This window comes from Neovison vison, chromosome 1 (genome assembly GCF_020171115.1).
Source record: "Neovison vison isolate M4711 chromosome 1, ASM_NN_V1, whole genome shotgun sequence".
NCBI lineage: Eukaryota > Metazoa > Chordata > Mammalia > Carnivora > Mustelidae > Neogale > Neogale vison.
In genome coordinates this window covers 196,360,588-196,380,530 of record NC_058091.1, presented here as the reverse complement: position 1 = coordinate 196,380,530, position 19,943 = coordinate 196,360,588, and the positions used below count along the sequence as shown (strand labels likewise).

The window sequence follows — 19,943 nt, the reverse complement described above, 5'->3', positions numbered from 1 at the left end:
TTATCAAAGCCATCTATGAAAAACCCACCACAAATATCATTCTCAATGGAGAAAAACTGAAAGCTTTTCCACTAAGATCAGGAACACGGCAAGGATGTCCTTTATCACTACTGCTATTCAACATAGTACTAGCAGTCCAAGCCTCAGCAATCAGACAACAAAAAGAAATTAAAGGCATCCAAATTGGCAAAGAAGAAATCAAACTATCACTCTTTGCAGATGATATGATACTATATGTGGAAAACCCAAAAGGCTCCACTCCAAAACTGCTTGAACTTGTATAGGAATTCAGTAAAGTGTCAGGATATAAAATCAATGCACAGAAATCGTTGCATTTCTTTACACCAACAAGAAGACAGAAGAAAGACAAATTAAGGAGTCAATCCCATTTACAATTGCACCAAAAACCATAAGATACCTAGGAATAAACCTAACCAAAGAGGCAAAGAATCTGTACTCAGAAAACTATAAAGTACTCATGAAAGACATTGAGGAAGACACAAAGAAATGGGAAAATGTTCCATGCTCCTGGATTGGAAGAACAGATATTGTGAAAATGTCTATGCTACCTAAAGCAATCTACACATTTAATTCAATCCCTATCAAAATCCCATCCATTTTTTTCAAGGAGATGGAACAATTAATCCTAAAATTTATATGGAACCAGAAAAGACCTCGAATAGCCAAAGGAATATTGAAAAAAAAGCCAAAGTTGGTGGCATCACAATTCCAGACTTCAAACTCTATTACAAAGCTGTCATCACCAAGACAGTATGGTACTGTCAGAAAAAACAGACACATAGATCAGTGGAACAGAATAGAGAGCCCAGAAATAGACCCTCAACTCTATGGTCAACTAATCTTTGATAAAGCAGGAAGGAATGTCCAATGGAAAAAAGACAGCCTCTTCAGCAAATGGTGTTGGGAAAATTGGACAGCCACATGCAGAAGAATGAAACTGGACCATCTCCTTACACCACACACAAAAATAGACTCAAAATGAATGGAGGACCTCAATATGAGACAGGAATCCAACAAAATCCTTGAGGAGAACACAGGCAGCAGCCTCTTTGACATCAGCCACAGCAACTTCTTCGTAGGAACATCGCCAAAGGCAAGGGAAGCAAGGGCAAAAACGAACTATTGGCACTTCATCAAGATCAAAAGCTTTTGCACAGCAAAGGAAACAGTTAACAAAACCAAAAGAGAAGTGTCAGAATGGGAGAAGATATGTGCAAACGACGTATTAGATAAAGGGCTAGTATCCAAAATCTATAAAGAGCTTAGCAAACTCAACACCCAAAGAACAAATAATCCAATCAAGAAATGGGCAGAGGACATGAACAGACTTTTCTGCAAAGAAGACATCAGATGGCCAACAGACACATGAAAAAGTGCTCCATGTCACTCGGCATCAGGGAAATACAAACCAAAACCACAATGAGATATCACCTCACACCAGTCAGAATGGCTGAAATTAACAAGTCAGGAAATGACAGATGCTGGCAAGGATGCGGAGAAAGGGGAACCCTCCTGCACTGTTGGTGGGAATGCAAGCTGGTGCAACCACTCTGGAAAACAGTATGGAGGTTCCTCAAAAAGTTGGAAATAGAGCTATCCCATGGACCCAGCAATTGCACTACTGGGTATTTACCCTAAAAATACAAATGTAGTGATCCAAAGGGGCACGTGCACCCAAATGTTTATAGCAGCAGTGTCCACAATATCCAAACTATGGAAAGAATCTAGATGCCCATCAACAGATGAATGGATAAAGAAGATGTGATATATAGATATATCTATATCTATCTATTTATCTATATATATAACGTAAAACTATGCAGCCATCAAAAGAAATGAAATCTTGCCATTTGCGACAACGTGGATGGAACTAGAGGGTATTATGCTTAGCGAAATAAGTCAATCAGAGAAAGACAGCGATCATATGATCTCCCTGATATGAGGAAGTGGAGATGCAACATGGGGGGTTTGGGAGGTACGAAAAGAATAAATGAAACAAGATGGGATCAGGAGGGAGACAAACCATAAAAAACTCTTAATCTCCCAGAACAAACTGAGGGTTGCTGTGGGGAGAGGAGTCAGGAGAGGGTGGTGGGGTTATGGACATTGGGGTGGGGGGGTGTGCTGTGGTGAGTGTGTGAAGTGTGTAAACCTGGCAATTCACAGACCTGTATCCCTGGGGCTAAAAATACATTATATGTTTATTTTTTTTAAAAAAGTTCATTAAAAAAAAAAAAGAAAAGAAAGAAATGCAAGGGGCACCTGGGTGGCTCAGTGGGTTAAAGCCTCTGCCTTTGACTTGGGTCATGTTCTCAGGGTCCTGGGATCGAGCCCCTCATCATACTCTCTGCTCGGCGGGGAGCCTGCCTCCTCCTCTCTCTGCCTGACTCTCTGCTTACTTGTTATCTCTGTCTGTCAAATAAATAAATAAAATCTTTTAAAAAAGAAAAAAGAAATGCAGGGCATTCATATTGGAAAGGAAGAAGTGAAATTGTATTTATTTGCAAATGATATGATATTATGTATAGAAAATGACACGATATTATGTATAGAAAATCCTAAAGACTCTACCAAAAAACTGTTAGAACTAATCAATGAATTTGGTGAAGTTGCCTGATTCAAACCAGCATACAGAAGTCAGTTGAATTCCTGTATACTAACAATGAAATGCCTGAAAAATAAATAAAGAATACCCCATTCATTATAGTATTCAAAACCAATAAAATACTTAGGAATAAATTTAGCAAAGGAGGTGAAAGATCTTTACACTGAAAACTATAAGATTTTGTTGAAAGAAATTAAAGAATACAAAATAAATGGAAATGTATACCATGTTCATGAATCAGAAATGTTATTATTGTTAAAATGTCCATACTACACAAAGCCATTTATAGATTCAGTGCAGTTCCTATAAAAATTTCAATAGCATTTTTCACAGAAAAAAATAAAGGGCAACAATTCTAAAATGTGTGTGGAACCACAGACCTTGAATATCTAGAAAATTCTTGAGAAAGAACAAAGCTGGAGATATCACACTTCCAAATTTCAATCTGTACTACAAAACTATGGTAATCAAAACTATGTATGTGTACTAATATATGTATATGTGTACATATGTATACTAATCAAGAGAATATGGTGCTGGCATAAAAATAGACACATTGACCAAGAAACAGAATTAAGAACCCAGAAAAAAAATGCATAACTGGTCGACTCATATATAACAAGGACGCCAAGAATACTCAGTGGGGAAAGGATAGGCTCTTTAATAAATGGTGCTTGGAAAACTGGACAATCACGTGTAGAAGAATGAAATTGGACTCTCATCTTACATCACTCAAAAAAATTAAACATATTGAAGACTTAAACATAAGGTCTGAAACCATAAGTCTTCTTTCTAGGAGAAAAAAAAACCTCCTTGACATTGGTCTTGGTAATGATTTCTTGTATACGACACCAAAACACAAGCAACAAAAGCAAAAATCAGTAAGTGGGACTACATCAAACTAAAGAGCTTCTGCACAGTGATGCCTGGGTGGCTCAGTCAGTTAAGCATTTGCCTTTGGCTTGGGTGATGATCCCAGGGTCCTGGGATTGAGCTCTGCAATGGCTGTCTGCTCACTGGGGAGCCTGCTTCTCCTTCTTCCTCTGCAGCTCCCCCTGCTTGTGATCTCCCTCTCTGTCAAATAAATAAATCTTTTTTTAAAAAGAGCTTATGCACAGCAAAAAGAAACATCATCAGAATGAAAAGGCAACCGAAAGAATGGGAGCAAGTATTTGCAAATCATGTATATGATAAGGGATTAATATCCAAGATATATAAGGAACTCCTATAACTCATTAGCAAAAAAATATATAAACAATCTGATTTAGAAATAGGTAGAAGAGAGGTGCCTGTCTCTCTCAGTCCGCAGAGCATGCAGCTCTTGATCTTGAAGTGAGTTTGCCCTACATTGGATGTAGAGAGTACTTAAAAATAAAATCTTAAAAAAAAAAATAGAGGAACTGAACTGGTATTTTCCCAAAGAAGACATAGAAGTGGCCTGCAAGTACATGAAAAGGTGCTCAACATCACCAATCACAAGGTAAATGCAAACCAAACTTCAAGGAGATATTACCTCACAATTGTTAAAATGACCTCCATGAAGATGTGGTGGAAAGGGGAACCCTTGTGCACTCTTGGTAGAATGTGAACTGATAAAGCCCCTATGGAAAGCAATGTGGACGTACCTCAAAAAATTAAAAATAGAACTACCATATGATCCAGCAATCCTACTTCAGGGTATACATCCAAAGAAAATGTAACCAGGCTCTCAAAGAGATATCTACTCCCCCATGTCTGCTGTCAGATTATTCACAACAGCCAAGATACGGAAACAACCTAAGGGTCTTTCTGCAGATGAATGGATAGAAAAGGTGTGGTAAACGTATTATAGATTATTATTTAGCCATGAGAAAGAAGGAGATCCTTCCATTTGCAATAATATAGATGAACCTGGAGGGCATTATGTTAAATGACATACATAACATAAGTTAATAGACAAAGACTTTATGTATTATCTCACATGAAGAATCTAAGAAAGCTGAACTTTTAGAGACTAGAATGGTGGTGAGGGGGAAAATAGGAAAATGTTGGTCCAGCGGTATAAACTTCCAGTTATAAGTTTGAGATCTAATGTATAGCATAGTGACTGTAATTAAGAATGCTGCATTATATGCTTGAAAGTTGCTGAGAGACTAGATCTTGAAAGTTCTCATCACAGAAAAGAATCGGTAATTATGTGAGGTGATGGAGGTGTCCTAAGTAATGCTACTGTGGTAATCATTTCACAATATAACAGTGTATCAAAGCAACACATTGCACACCTTAAACTTTCACAATGTTACGTGTTAATTATATCAGTATGTAAAGTTGCAAAAAATTAATTTAAATTTAAAACTCACTTCTTCGAGTCTGAGTAGTCACATTTCTAGTGTTCTTGTGGCTAGTGGTTACTATGTTGCATATCATGAATATTGAACATTTCCATCAGTGCAGAAAATTTTATTGGACAGCACTGTATCTAAAACATGCAGATTTAAGAGATAGTGTACAAATGTAGTTAGGAGATAAACCCCAGGTTATAAAAGTTAATTTAATCTTCCTTTTTAAAAGAGGAAGTTCTGATTGAGTTTCCTTAGAATAGTGAGTAAGACTATTTAAAGGTCTTATGTATCTATAATTTGTAAAAATTATTTGTTCTAATTAGGCTTCTCTGCTTTTCTATGTCATTAGTCCCTGTCAATAAATGATTATTCGTTTAGATTTTACTCTTTAATTTCACCATAGAGACCTAGTTAATATTTTTATACACTAACACTATAGGAGAAAGGGTCTTTATTAAACTAAAAATGATTATTCTTCATGATAGAAATACAATTTTTAGATTTTTTTTCATATTTTGATCACCTCAGGGAATATTTTCACTCATTGAACACATTCAGTTGGAGCTGGCTTTCCTTTTTAGATTTAAAGCTTTATTTTAATCACATTATATTTAGATTTTGCTAATCAAAAAGCATATACTCATTCTGTTAGAAAAGCCTATAATGGCTACCGCATAACTCTTAGAGGTAAGGGCAGAGATGAGGATTATGGCTTTTCATCAGCAGTGATACCCTATGCCATTATGCTCAGCAGTAAAAGATGGAGCGACTCACGAAGTTTCAGCGTTCAAGGTTAGGTGTAGACTATGTAGTGGCCAAGTGCTTAAATGATTTACAAATCTTTGGCCTGAAAGAGTTTTTTTCAAGTCTAAACCAAAGAATTTTTCTGAATCCTTTGAAAAAGGATAGTGAGGTTGGTTTAAATCTGATAAAATTCAATTCATTTTTCTTCAAGCATCACACCACAGATCGGGCTATTGATTCAGATGTTGCAGCCTGGATAAAATCCCAAAGGCTCAACCGAGGAGAGTCAGGTTTGCTTCTCAAAACCCAGCTGAATACCATCCTCTCCTTGAAGCAGTTCATTTTTTCCCCAGCTGGGATTAATCATTCCCTCTGTGATCTTTCATAGCACTTTGGTTACATCTCTGTTGTAATTATCACACTCTTTGATATAAAACCCCCAGCACTTTTTATTGTGTCCCAAAATATATGCAGTCTTGGCTTTTTCTTTCCCCTCTGTCCCTTCCTCCCTTCCTCCTTCCTTCTTACTGCCTCTAGGATTATATTTAAAGTCATCATTCAGATCTTCAGGGCTCTCTCAGAAATCCGTCTTTGTTTTTCATTGCTTCAGTATGGATTTGGCCAAGCTGAACTATTCACTGCTCAGATATATACCTTATTCTCATATATAGAGAGGTGGGCAGGGGAAATGGAGAGAGCACGAAAGTGATTGATTGAGACTGAGATAGAGAGGAATTTGGGGTGGCTTTTTCTTTCCTTTTAATTTCTGTGTGTTATGAAGCAACATGGTTAAACATGCACTCTGGAGTCCCTCCTCTACAGCTTCCTAGGATGTGCTCAAGAGAGCAGATTCCTCTGTAATCCTGCCTAAACCTTACCTTCTACAAATCTAACACTGTATTGCCTATATTAGCCTGCCTATATTTAATCCTTCTCAAGGATTAAATGGTGATTTTTTTGGTAAAATACTTACTGCCTGGGAGATAGCAATACACACACACACACACAGAGTACTCTTTATTTATCCATTTGCAAACATACATGAACTTCCTTATATGTCTGTGAATATAGTCATAACTATTAAAAATTATTTTTATTAACATATGTATTATTTGCCCCAGGGGTACAGGTCTGTGAATCATCAGGCTTACACATTTCACAGCACTCACCATAGCCCATACCCTCCCTAGTGTCCATCACTTCACAGCCATGATCTCCCTACCCCAGCCCCCAGCAACCCTCAGTTTGTTTCATGAGATTAAGAGTCTCCTATGGGTAGTCTCCCTCCCGAACCCATCTTGTTTCATTTTTTCCTTCCCTAGCCCCCACAACCCCCTGCCCTGCATCTCAAGTTCCTCATGTCAGAGAGATCATATGATAATTGTCTTTTTCTGATTGTAAAGTCATAACTTTTAATGCTACCCAGCACCTGCATATTTCAAAACGTGTTCTAAAAAAAAATTATACAAATAAACAGTTGTTTCATTAATTTTCTCTCTTTTTATTAGGATGAGGGAAGACTCTAATACTCATGGAGCTATACTCTGTGCTGGCCTCTGTCTTGCCTCATTTATAAATACCTTTTTACCTTTTTGATTCATAAACCACACGGGAGGGAAACATTAATCCTGTATTGCTGAGGAAGAAACAGTGTCTCAAAGAGGTTGCGTTAAGTGACCCAAGATTACATAGTAAGTGAGAGTCAGGATTATACTGTCCACCACAATGTGTTGCTGCTTACACCCAGTGACAGAAATAACTTCTGTTGGTGACCATAAATCTCAACTTGAAGTCTAACAAAGGATTTTTCTTACACTAAAATGTGGTAATCTTTAGGATGGATTCTATCTTGTGTAGTAGTTGACATTAGGCCTATTTCACAAGAATCAGGAATAAGGCAGTGGGGCTTTATTTACTAATGTCAGTCTTACCAAAGAGCTAGAAATGTCAAAGTTATTAAACATGCCCTCTTTAGTGATAAAGATCACTACATTGTCAAAGTTTTAAAGAAAGAGGAACATTTGTTTTTATCATTTCTGTCCGGTCTTCAGTGTTCTTTACACCTCTTTCTGTTTTCAGAAATGCCAGAATTACCTAGAAAATTCTACACCAGTTTTGAAATACACCGCTTTGTCTTGAGGTTTTTGTTTTATTTTTGCCATTGCCTGATTTTGTTTTTATCATAGACAGGTCTAATTTGTAGACTCATAGAGTGCAGTGCTCGTTAATCAGATGTACATACCATGTTTTAAGCTGTAAGTCTTAAGGTCTGAATGCTAGTTGACTTCCATTTAACAGTGTTTAGAGTGCTCTTATCAAGCCCAGAGTCCTGGTCAAGACTTCTTTGTTGTTGTTGAATTAGGTTGTTCTGTTTCTTACTGCTTCTTTTGCTCTTAAAACAAGCTTGCTAATAATTATAATTACCAGATGATTTATCTAGTGAGAACTCATAGCACATCATTCTTTAAGGGGAAAAAAAAGGCGGGGGAGAGAAAATAATAAACTATCTTTTTTCCTAATCTCTGTATTCCAGAAGTCAGATTCCCTTGGTCAGATTTTAGTTTCACGTGAATTTCTTCTTCCTCCTTTACTTTTCCCCCAAAGAAAGGTGCTTTCACACATAGAGAGAGGCATGGCCAAATGGTATGTGTGGCAGAGGGATGTTGGAGGAGGAATCTAGGGGACATAGGTGGTATTTCCATTGGGATAGCATCTTGGAGGTTAATGTGTTGACTATAATATAAAATATGTGTTTCTGGAAAGAATAGGCAGAGATAATGAAGATTTGTCTCAAATTCCTAGTGATCTTGGTATAGTCATTTACAATGGAAGTTAGAGATTGTTAAAGAATATGTCAGTCTCTACCCTCCCCCCACTAACATTGACTGCAGAGGGGAAGGATGCAGGAAGTAAAACATCAATGGAATGAGCTTATAGTTCCTTTGGCAAGTGGTGACTGCATTCAATAAACTGGTCACTAAGGGCTACAGATGGCAGAATCCTGGGCTGGTGAAGTACTCTTAGCCATATAAGGCGAGAGGTTAAATTTCTTTCATAGTTCCCTTAACAATATAGTTTTAACTGATTAACTCTGGTCCTAGATAGGTTTTTTTCCCAGTAACCGTTGGCACAAATGCTCTACTCACACATATTTTACCCCATTTCTGTATTTTTAAAATAATAATAATAACTACCATTTATTGAACACTTACATCATGTCATGAACTAGTCTAAGTTCTATATATGTATTAGCCCATTTAATCTTCCCAGCAACCCAGTGAAGGTAGGAGTTACTTTTCTCACCCAACAAGGAGAGTTAACCAAACTGCTCAACGTCATATAACTCGCAGAGATTTTTTTTTTTGTTTACTTAATTTTTTTCCTTACATTTAATTTTTATTCTGTGTTACCTCTATGTTTTTGTGATTAACTGTAGACTAAAGCCCCACATAAGGACAACTATGACCGAAAACTATTTGACCTTTTAGAAATTGTCAACAGTTTTTTAGCCCTTTAATGAGAGAATTGAATTAGAGTTCAGTGCATTATTTGCAAGTGGTGATTTATTCAGTAGGTCTCCATTTCCCATCAGTTGAGATTTTTTTTTAAAGTTTTTATTCTCTACTATGTCTTGGCCATATCTCACATTCCCAGTTGAGTATAGAGGGCTTCTGTTTTTTTCAATCAACTGAAAAACAATAAATAATGCTTTTTAAGAACCCATTGCTTTTAACATAAAATTACTTAAAACTTGCCTTTTGATACTTATTGAATAAGATGTTTATAGTTAGTTATAGCTTATGTGTTTAACTTATGCACTTAGAAAAAGAGAGAAAAAATAGCAATTTAAATGATGTGGGCAATCAGATCTGCCTTCCTCCCCTCTGTGAGCATGTATCCTGAAGGGAATGGGTAATTGGAATATGGATTCATCATCCCCTTCGTTGGTTTTAGTTACTGTGTGCCACTCACTGAGCATTGGATTCTGTTTGGTATGATTATTTCTTACACAACATGACCCATGAAAACAAGCCAACAACTGCAAAAAAGTAAGGTATCCCAAGGCTGGAAGAAAAACAGGCTTGCCATACTTACTGACAAAGCATGCATTGGTCTGTAACAGATTTTCCCAGGGTAATTTCAACAAATGTGTAATTTCTGCCTTGTATGTTTACTTTAGAGCTAACTCCCTTATGTGACTCCTCTGTGTTGAGTGCCTGTTTGATGCCAGGTACTGTAAAAGTGCTAAAAAGAGGAAAATTTGTTTTGTCCCTCAAATTTTTCAGTCTTGATAGCTCATAGGTAAGGAAGGGCAACTTTAGGTAATGGAGAAGATACGTATCATGAAATTAATAGGCAACTGCTTGTATGTTGCTATGATATGACCCAAATAGTTTATTTGGGATGTTCTGTTAACTTAAAAAAAAATCAGGGGGCACCTGGGTGGCTCAGTGGGTTAAAGCCTCTACCTTCAGCTCAGGTCATAATCCCAGGGTCCTGGGATCAAGCCCCGCATCAGGCTCTCTGCTCAGCAGGAAGCCTGCTTCCTCCTCTCTCTCTCTGCCTGCCTCTCTGCCTACTTGTGATCTCTGTCTGTCAAATAAATGAATGAAATCTTTAAAAAAAAAAAAATCAGTAAGTGTTTGAACATGGTGGCATGTGTGGAAGTGACTTGCTAAATTCTCCAGGGGCTTATTGATTTGGAAGCAAGAGTTTCTGTCCTATAAAATCTCATAAAACTCTTTTTTCAGTTCTCACATATGCTTCACAGTATTCACATGACTATCATGCCATTTTGGTTGTACCTGTCTTTACATCATATATACATATATATATGTGTGTTTTCTTTTAGGTTTCTATATATGCTGTACCAGAAAAGATTGGTCAAGTTCACCATGCCTTGGAAACAACTGTGAAGCTTCTTGAATTCTATCAAAACTACTTTGAAATTCAATACCCACTTAAGAAATTGGGTAAGAATCAAAACAGTGCCTCTGATTTTCATTGCTTTTACAACCTAGATTCATTTTGCAAATGTTTTTTTAGAAAACTTTTGCCAAAGTTATTTTAAAAGAAAACTAAGAAACACTTAAATCTTTAAAAATTGTCTCTATTTGTTGAGATTATTCAGATTCCATAAAAACATCTAAATGTGGAGCTTAAAACATTTAGAAGTTTATGAAGGTGTTAAAAGGGCTTACACAGTGTATAAGCTGTGTATGTGGGAATTTGCTTAGGGCTTAGTCTGGAGTTTGACTAATTCTAACTTCCTAAGAAATTCCTGACTCAAATAACAAGAATTGAGTACTGGGAGCTCAGGAAAGCAAGAGCATGTCAGAGCTATTTCACCAGGAGCTAGATAGGGGAGTGTCGGATCTGCACCTTATCCTCCCTGCTCTAGAAAGTTGATTCATTGTGAAGGAATTAGGTTTCTCTTCCTTCGCTAAGTGACAGAGGAGCAGTGACTCTAAAGGGATGGTTCAGTTCTTTCTCAACTGACTGACAGGTGGGGAATGTACGAGAGAGGAGTAGGGTTCCATTTGCTGAGTATAAAATGACCTCACTGTCTTTTGATTCACAGTGATAAACCAGTGGGTAAAATATTTTTATTTAGGGAGTGCCCTAGATGAAGGAAAGTTGATCACTTCTTTCTTATGTCCAGATTTGGTGGCTATTCCTGACTTTGAAGCAGGAGCAATGGAAAATTGGGGTTTGCTCACCTTCCGAGAAGAAACACTTCTGTATGACAACAATACTTCTTCAATGGCGGACAGAAAACTGGTTACTAAAATTATTGCTCATGAGCTATCCCATCAGGTATTAGTAGCCAAGAATATTGTATTTCATTTCTCTTTTATATCCTAGAGTTTTAGAGTAGAATTAGATGCTAATAAATTCAGCATTTTATTGTAGTATCGCCTTCTTTCATAATAAAGTGGTGTTTTCTTTCTTTCTTTCTTTTTTTTTTTTTTTTTAAGATTTTATTTTATTTATTTGAGAGAGAGAGACAGTGAGAGAGAGCATGTGCGAGGAGAAGGTCAGAGGGAGAAGCAGACTCCCCATGGAGCTGGGAGCCTGATGTGGGACTCGATCCCAGGACTCCAGGATCACGCCCTGAGCCGGAGGCAGTCGTTTAACCAACTGCGCCACCCAGGCGTCCCGTCTTTCTTTTTTTTTTTTTAAGATTTATTTATTTATTTGACAGGGAGATAGTGAGAGCAGGAATACAAGCAGGGGGAGTGGGAGAAGGAGAAGCAGGCTTCCTGACAAGCAGGGAGCCTGATGTGGGTCTCAGTCCCAGGACCCTGAGATCATGACCTGAGCTGAAGGCAGATGCTTAATGACTGAGCCACCCAGGTGCCCCTGGGTGTTTTCTAACACAAACTTGATTTCAAATGAAAATGCTTTCTCATGTTTGTGTAGGATTTTACAGTTTACAAAGCATTTGCATATCCATTATCTCACTTACTTACTATAACTGCTCTGAGGCAGGTGATAATCCCAATTTACAGATATGGAAACTGAGACTCAGTTTAAATAAATGACTTATCCAAAGTCATACAATTAATAATTGGCAGCACTGGGCTTGAAGACCACTGTCTACTCAAGACCTGCCTCTCCTTTCTTGCCCTGTAATGATAGAGATCTATTTCACCCCTGACAGATGCCAGCTGTTCAGTATAGCTTTGTGGTAGACAAACCCCTCCCCTAAATTTCATTCTGTTCTCATAACTCTTAGACTGTAGTTGTCAGGACTAGATTTATGTTTTCTTCTCCTGCTCAAACTGTGTCCTTTGTTTATTTGAGAGAGGGAGGGTACTCTTTGTATGATAAGGAGAAAAAGAAAGAAAATTATGTGGGTATGTGAACATCCTGTTTTCTTCCCCAGCACCTTGTCTTTCTTTTGTCCCTTGCTGAGGGGCTTAACATTGTTGGTATGGGGGTGCCTGGGTGGCTCTGTGGGTTAAAGCCTCTGCCTTCGGCTCAGGTCATGATCTCAGGGTCCTGGGATCGAACCCCGCATTGGGCTTTCTGCTCAGCAGGGAGACTGCTTCCCTCTCTCTCTCGGCCTGCCTCTCTGCCTACTTGTGATTTCTCTCTCTGTCAAATAAATAAATAAAATCTAAAAAAAACAAAACAGTGTTGGGTATGGTTTGGGGGTGTCATGACGGAAGGGAGATGTGGAAGAAGAGTAGCACATGATCTGGTCAGTTTGCTTCCTGTCTCAAACACCATATATGTGCAACTCTGGAGCCCTTGTGAACACTTCATTAACAGGCTGACATCTGAAGCACATCCTTATTGACAGTCATGGTTTTGGGCATGTAGCCACGTTGTCCTTTAGAGGATATCCTCTTGGTCTTTTATGCTTGGGGCCACCCATCACCACTTCTCTGTTACTTCTGCTTTAAGTCTTAGAAACCATATTCCTCTGAAACAGGTTTAAAGATAATATCTTTGAAAAGCATGTTCTTATAATTCTCAAAACTGTTCTGTTTCAATACCTAGTAATATTATTTTGCTGCTAGGTTGAGATGAGCCGTAGGCCACACTAAATTGCATACCCACCACTCTCCATTTGGGGGATTTTTGAGATACTTTTTTTTTAGGGGAGTCTCCTATCATTGTTATCCTTTTTATGGTTACATCATAAAAGAAGACATTTAAAGAACTTTGTGATGTCCTTTATTTATATGCATGCCAACTATCTTAAGGAATGTTACTTGAATTCTTTTTTGAATCCTGTAAATACCTCCTCTCAGGTGCCTGAGGAGAAACATGAAGCCTGGGCTTATGTAGGAAAGTCTGTCACATACAAATTTATTTCTTAGTTATCATGGATGGCTGTAGATAGATGGAAATAATCTTAGTAACTTAATATTAGAAGGTAAAAGAATTTCATTATCTAGGAAATAATACTTTTAATGAAGTGGCTAAAAACTGTTTTTACCTAGCAAACAGTGTGTGTGTTAATTTGATAAATATGCTAATTGTGTTTCTTGCTTGTTTTCCCATTTAACAGAGTAAAATGCTAAAATTTTTATTTTCATTTTAGAATAAATATATACAAATTTTCTCATAAGTCTTTAATTTGAACGTAGTTTGTTTAACTAATAACTATTTTTAAGTAGTTATAATCTGGATATAGGTGATTAATCTGACAATTCAATTACTAGGACATTTTTAAGAATGTAAATACTGTGTTGGTTAGTAGTTTGTTTTTTCCCCACAGTGGTTTGGTAATCTGGTCACAATGGAGTGGTGGAACGATCTGTGGCTAAATGAAGGGTTTGCTACATTCATGGAGTATTTCTCTTTGGAAAAAATATTTAAAGAGCTCTCCAGTGTAAGTACACTGTTTATTATACATACTCTCATATTTGCCATTTGAAAAATGAAAGTGTTTCTAGAAAGATAATATTGATCCTTGTTGCTGATAAATCTTCAACCTCTTGACATTTGGTAATGAAAACTAAGCTTTTATTTATTGAAATGTTTCATTGAAAGCTGAAGTTATGTGAAATTATTTTATACTTTGTTAAGATGAACATTTTAAATCACTTTGTTACATTTTATTTTTAAGCGATGTAGCCCTTCTTCTTGACAGAATTTAGATAAAGTTGAAAAACCTTTTGTGGACAACAAAACATTTTATCGTTTGTATAAAGAGAGAAAGAAATTAAGACAATGTGTAACAATGCTATCTCTCTGTTATTACTATGATCCTTCTTGTAACACGGTACATAGATTGATACAGACAAGTAATTTGCCCTATTAAGATACAAACCATATTTTGTGCCCTTTCTAAAGGGATATCATTGGGATATCATTCTGTCATAGAGGTCATAATAATGATACTGTATTATTAGACTCTGGAGAAGTTTCCTATCATTAGAGATATTTGAACACACCAGGCCATAATACAATAGGTATTGCCAAATAATCCAAGCAATAGGTGGGAGTGTGTAAATAAAGATCCCATTCAGCCCTAAAATTCTCTGACTTTATATTAAACTTCCTGGGTATATGATCCAAGACTGTTTCAAAATAGGGATACTCTTAAGAGCTTTTAATCTGAAATTTTTATGTAAGTCCTGTTCAAAAACTTCAGGTGGGTAGAAGGAACTAGAATACTAAGCAAAATATTCTAAATCTATGTGTGTTTCTTAATTGAGCAATGAGATATACAGTTTCACCACTTGGTGGTGCCCAGAATGTTTAAAACCTTCTAATGGATATTCTAGGGGAGCTTGTCTACTGAGCTATCAATGAATTCTTTTTAAGTGCCATATTTTATTTTGAATGAATCTCAGTTAAGGGAAATGTCTATTATCTTAATAGAAACCATGTATGAAAAGTTGGCTGAAGGACCAATTTTTATTTTTGTTTTTTAATTTCGGATGTTATTTTTAAAATGTACACTAACCATTTTAGAATATTTACTTTGATTTTCTCTCTGGAATTGACACATTTGGTTGCTTTAGTAATAGATTCTTAATTTATTCTTACAGTGTGGTTTAAGAAACAATGCTTTTCATGTGGCTAGGAAGTTATAATTTTTTTTTTAATTTAAGGACTACAACCGAAAGTTGCTGTATTCCTACATTTTAAAAGCTTATTTTATAAAGTCTAGTGAAGATTTTTTTTAATAATGAACTTAAACAGTTATTAGTCTAACTCATATAAATAATTACTATACTTGCCTTTGCCTTTGATACTTTTTGTGGTTTCCTAATCTGTTTGATGTTTTTGCTAGTATGAAGATTTCTTAGATGCTCGATTTAAAACCATGAAGAAAGATTCCTTGAATTCATCTCATCCAATATCATCATCATCTGTTGAATCTTCAGAACAGATTGAAGAAATGTTTGATTCTCTTTCCTATTTTAAGGTACTGCTCTATACACCAAGTACCTGAAGTGGGTTTCAAATTAATTTCTTTCTTTCTTTTTTTTTTTTTAAGATTTTTTTTATTTATTTGTCAGAGGGAGAGAGAGATCACAAGTAGGCAGAGAGGGAAGGGGGAAGCAGGCTCCCCGCTGAGCAGAGAGCCTAATGCAGGGCTCCATCTCAGGACCCTGCCCACTGAGCCACCCAAGCACACCTCAAATTAATTTCGTATGTGAGCTGCATGATTTAGATTACTTTAAAGATTATATTTTAAGATTATTTTCATGTGTGCTTCTATTTAAATCTTGGTTTTAACTTTTCTGGGTTTTTCTCCATAACTCTGTTATCATTTAAGTTCTGTGACTGGTATTCTGGGTAGTTAATCAGATCATACAGCCATATATCTCTTAAAGTTGGTTCAGTCTATAGATCTACAGGTAGAATATATCTAGAGGATGTTCTAAGCAAGTCCTTGGCTCAGTTATTGACATTGAGGCATGTTCCAAAGTCACAATTGCCAAAACACATAAATAAAAAGAGATTGTAAGAACTAAGAAGTAGATTGCAGGATCAGAAACACAAGACTCCAGGTTTGGGAGTAAAGCAAAAACAGAAAACTAGAAACCTGACTAGGATCACCATAGATCAGGGGCACCTTGGTGGCTCAGATGGCTGAGTGTCTGCTTTTGGCTCAGATCATGATCTCTGAGTCCTGGGATCGAGCCCTGTGTTGGGCTTCCTGCTCAGTGGGGAGTTTGCTTCTTCCTTTACTGCTGCGACTTCCCCCCACCCCCACTCATGCACTTAAAAAAAAAAAAAAAAAGGATCATCATACGTCAGAGAACAGAACAGTACCACTCACAGTTGTGATGGGAGTCATGAATATTTGGGCTTATTTGCCTCCTTACTCTGGCTGTCAGATTAATTGATTAATAAATAAATTCCTGTACTGGACAGAGGAAATACACAAAACCTGTGAGATACAGTCCATATCATCAAGAAACTCAAAGTTTAGGTGGTGGGTGCTTATGAAGCAGTAAAAAATTGATGCAGGTGGAATGAATGGTATAGACTTTTTTCACCTAGGATTTTGAATAAAACTTTTTTGGAGGAAAACAGAAGTTGAAGAGAATTAAAAAATAAAAAGAATACAGATAAAGAGGAATGAGAAGCACTGAATAGGTCAGGAATAAGGCAGTGAAGTCTACAAAGAAAAGTCAGGAATGCTAATGGGCAAGACATTTTTGTTTAGGGAGTAAATGCTTGACTGTGGTGGAGGCTGTAGGTGGAGAAGCGGAAAGATGAGGAAGGTAGGTTGGGCAGTTGTAGAAGGTTCTGAATGCCATCAGGAATGTGGCCTTTCTTCTGTAAGCAATAGTAAGCTTTAGAAGATTTTTCGAACAGAGGAATTCCTTGATTAAAGTTACTGTTTAGGAAAACTAATTTGTTCCAGCTTACAAAGTAGATTTAAACGGAGGGAGATCTAAAGTCAGAAAGTTGCTGCTAAAGTCCTAACACGATGTGGTCAAAGTGTGAAATTAGGAGTAGTACTGAAAGTGGAAGGAAAATGATGACTGTAAAAGCACTGGGTAGAGGGAAGTTCTGGAAGGATTTAGTGACAGGGTAAGGCAGGTAAACAAAGAGGTAGCCATGTTTTCCAGGCAAACACCTGACTGGCATGGAAAATAGTTATACTGTTAACAAATAAGGAATCAGGAATTTAGTTAGCTATATTAAATATATTCCAATCAGAGCTGCTGCTGCTGTGATTTTTAAAGCCTGTATTGGATCTGTTGACAAAAATGTTTAAATTTGTGGTTCTGTTCTTGTATAGAACTGTTCAGGATTTGTTTTGACTGAGCTCCATCATCCTCTGACCCCCACCCCCCAAACCCTGACTTCAGTGTCTTCTGATCATTTGGTTTCTACAGCATATCTAACTCCTGTCAGTATGGTTAACTACTTATTTCAGGATTTTAGAATCAGGATTTTTGAATATTTGGGCAAATATCCCACATAATTGGGAAAAGTGGGACACTGAATAATTTACCAATATTGTATTTAAGAACAAATAAGCATGATTAGGGAAATGTGTTTGACAGACATATTCTTTCTGGGTTTTTTAATCTCTAAGCCTAATTCTGATACAGGATGTCTGTTGAGATCAACTAGGAAGTAAATTTTGAAATAAAAGGAAAAAGGTCTAAAATTTAAATGCCAGGAGCCACCAAAATGAGGTGGTTCCATGGAGATGAGGATCCAGCAAGAGACTGAGAATGATGGGCAGCGATTAGGGGGAGAATCAAGAGGGTGTCCCAAGGCCAAGTGCAGAAAGACTCTAAAGGGGGAGTGAGTAATCAGTCATATCAAATGCTGCTAGCAGGTTGATAAGTTGAGTGTGGGAATTACCATTGGTTTGACACCATGAAGTTCTCCAGTGACCTTGATAAAAACACTTTTAGTGATGGTTGGATGATGGGTCTAGAGAAAGTGGTAAGAGAGCAAATGGAGATGGCAGATGTGGACAGCTCTTTCAAGGAGTTTACTACAAAGGGGGTATAAGAAATGGGGTGATAACTGGAAGAGGCATGGGGTTAAAGAAAGGAAGGACATTTTTTATTTGCTTTAAATGAGGAATGTTGCATAGTTATGTTAATGGGAATGTATCAGTAGTGAGGGAAAGTTGGTGATGCAGGGCTGAAAGGGATCTGTTGGGAACAGGAGTGAGTACTTAAGTTGATAGAAAAAGTAACAACATGAAGCACAATATAGAAAAAGGGGAATAAATAGAAAAAAGGGAGTAGTAGGGATTAAGTTGAGTTGTCTATATCTGATCATCTTGATGGCTTAATACTGCTACATTTTTACCAGAAGTGAAATTCAAAGATTATTTGAGTACTTTTGTTACTAAGTGCTGTTTTAGTCACTGGATTTGAGCTTTTTGGATTTTCCCTCAGCTAGCATACAGTCTAGAAGAGGAAATAAGTATATATCTACATCTATAAATACATACTTAAATGTATATCTACCTAAATATCTATCTAAATATATACATTAAATACATATCTGTAGCAGATGCAGGGAGTGATATAAATTGTTTTTGAAGTTGGAGAACTCTTTTTATCTTGAATCAGGGAAGGCTGCCCAAAGATGTTGTTTGGAAATGATGACCTGGGCTTCTGCGACAATCTAGTGTCACTGAAGAGCCTTAACAGTTGCATGCCGGGTTCGGAATTATTAGTGTATGCTTTCTGCCCTATGCATTCACTAGTTCCCAGCATATTTGAAGTGACTTTGCAGGAAGAAGAGAGATCTTCGTTATGTTAGCAACATGATGTACTAAAACTGGAAAGTAATGTACTCCCAAGCTGAGAGGCCTCTGGAGCTTTGCTTGTTGATTATCTCTGGCAGTGAACTCATGAATTCAACTTTTGGTATTTTGAGCTCTGGGATTGGGATGGGGATTCCACAGAAAAATGTGGCATGCTTTTCTATTAAAGATGTATTCATAAACACTTATCATAGCGCTGAGACAGGAACTGACAGACCACATAAAATAGCTTATAGTAGAATTAGTACACATGGGAATCTGCTCCCATTATTTTTTGTCAAATCCCTTAAAATAATTTTTCAGACAATCTGAGCACAGTTCACATCTGATTATATGACAGTAAGTAACTGTGTGTTATAACTGGTTCTCTATAAGAATATACTTAGAATAATTATATTTTGAATTTTAGGTTCTCAATTCTATAACCTTTATTTCATTTCCCATGATTTCCCCTTTTTCTCACTTTTTTTTAACATAGGGAGCTTCCCTCTTGTTGATGCTGAAAACTTACCTCAGTGAAGATGTATTTCAACATGCTATTGTTTTTTACCTGCATAATCATAGCTATGCATCCATTCGAAGTGATGATCTGTGGGATAGTTTTAATGAGGTAAGTGACCTGAATATTTCATTTAGTTCTGAGAGAAGAGTTCTTCTATTTATATTTTTATCAAGTATATAACTAAGCTATGGTACCAAGGATAGTTATTTGAGAGAAGGGGGATGACTAGATTAAATGTCAAGAAATGGAAGTACTCATGTTAAGTATTGAGATTATTGTGTATGGCCCTGTGTAACTATTTTTGTTCTATACCTTAATCTCAGTTTCTACTTTGTAGGAAAGTTGCTCTTCCTGAATTAATATATATTACTATATTTTCATTATTTGATTTTTTCAAAAATCTGTTTTCCTTTTCTTATGCTTTTGCATCTTTATCTATCTCTGATTCATAATTTTTTCCTACACTCTGCTCTATAAATCCTCCTGTCTTTTGTGGCCATGTTCCTACAAGGCCATCTTTATAGAGGA

The 19,943-nt window shown here is 36.8% G+C and overlaps 1 protein-coding gene across 1 annotated transcript in view; it reads left to right on the top strand.

Annotated features, from left to right (window-relative positions):
- The window catches only part of LOC122917317 (leucyl and cystinyl aminopeptidase), a 99,844-nt gene that overhangs the window by 54,581 nt on the left and 25,320 nt on the right, over window positions 1-19,943 (top strand). Inside the window, exons 5-9 of the mRNA XM_044265050.1 lie at window positions 10,544-10,664; window positions 11,354-11,508; window positions 13,925-14,038; window positions 15,449-15,583; window positions 19,392-19,523. Coding sequence (XP_044120985.1) covers window positions 10,544-10,664; window positions 11,354-11,508; window positions 13,925-14,038; window positions 15,449-15,583; window positions 19,392-19,523 — 657 coding nt within the window. The remainder of the gene's footprint in view (window positions 1-10,543; window positions 10,665-11,353; window positions 11,509-13,924; window positions 14,039-15,448; window positions 15,584-19,391; window positions 19,524-19,943) is intronic.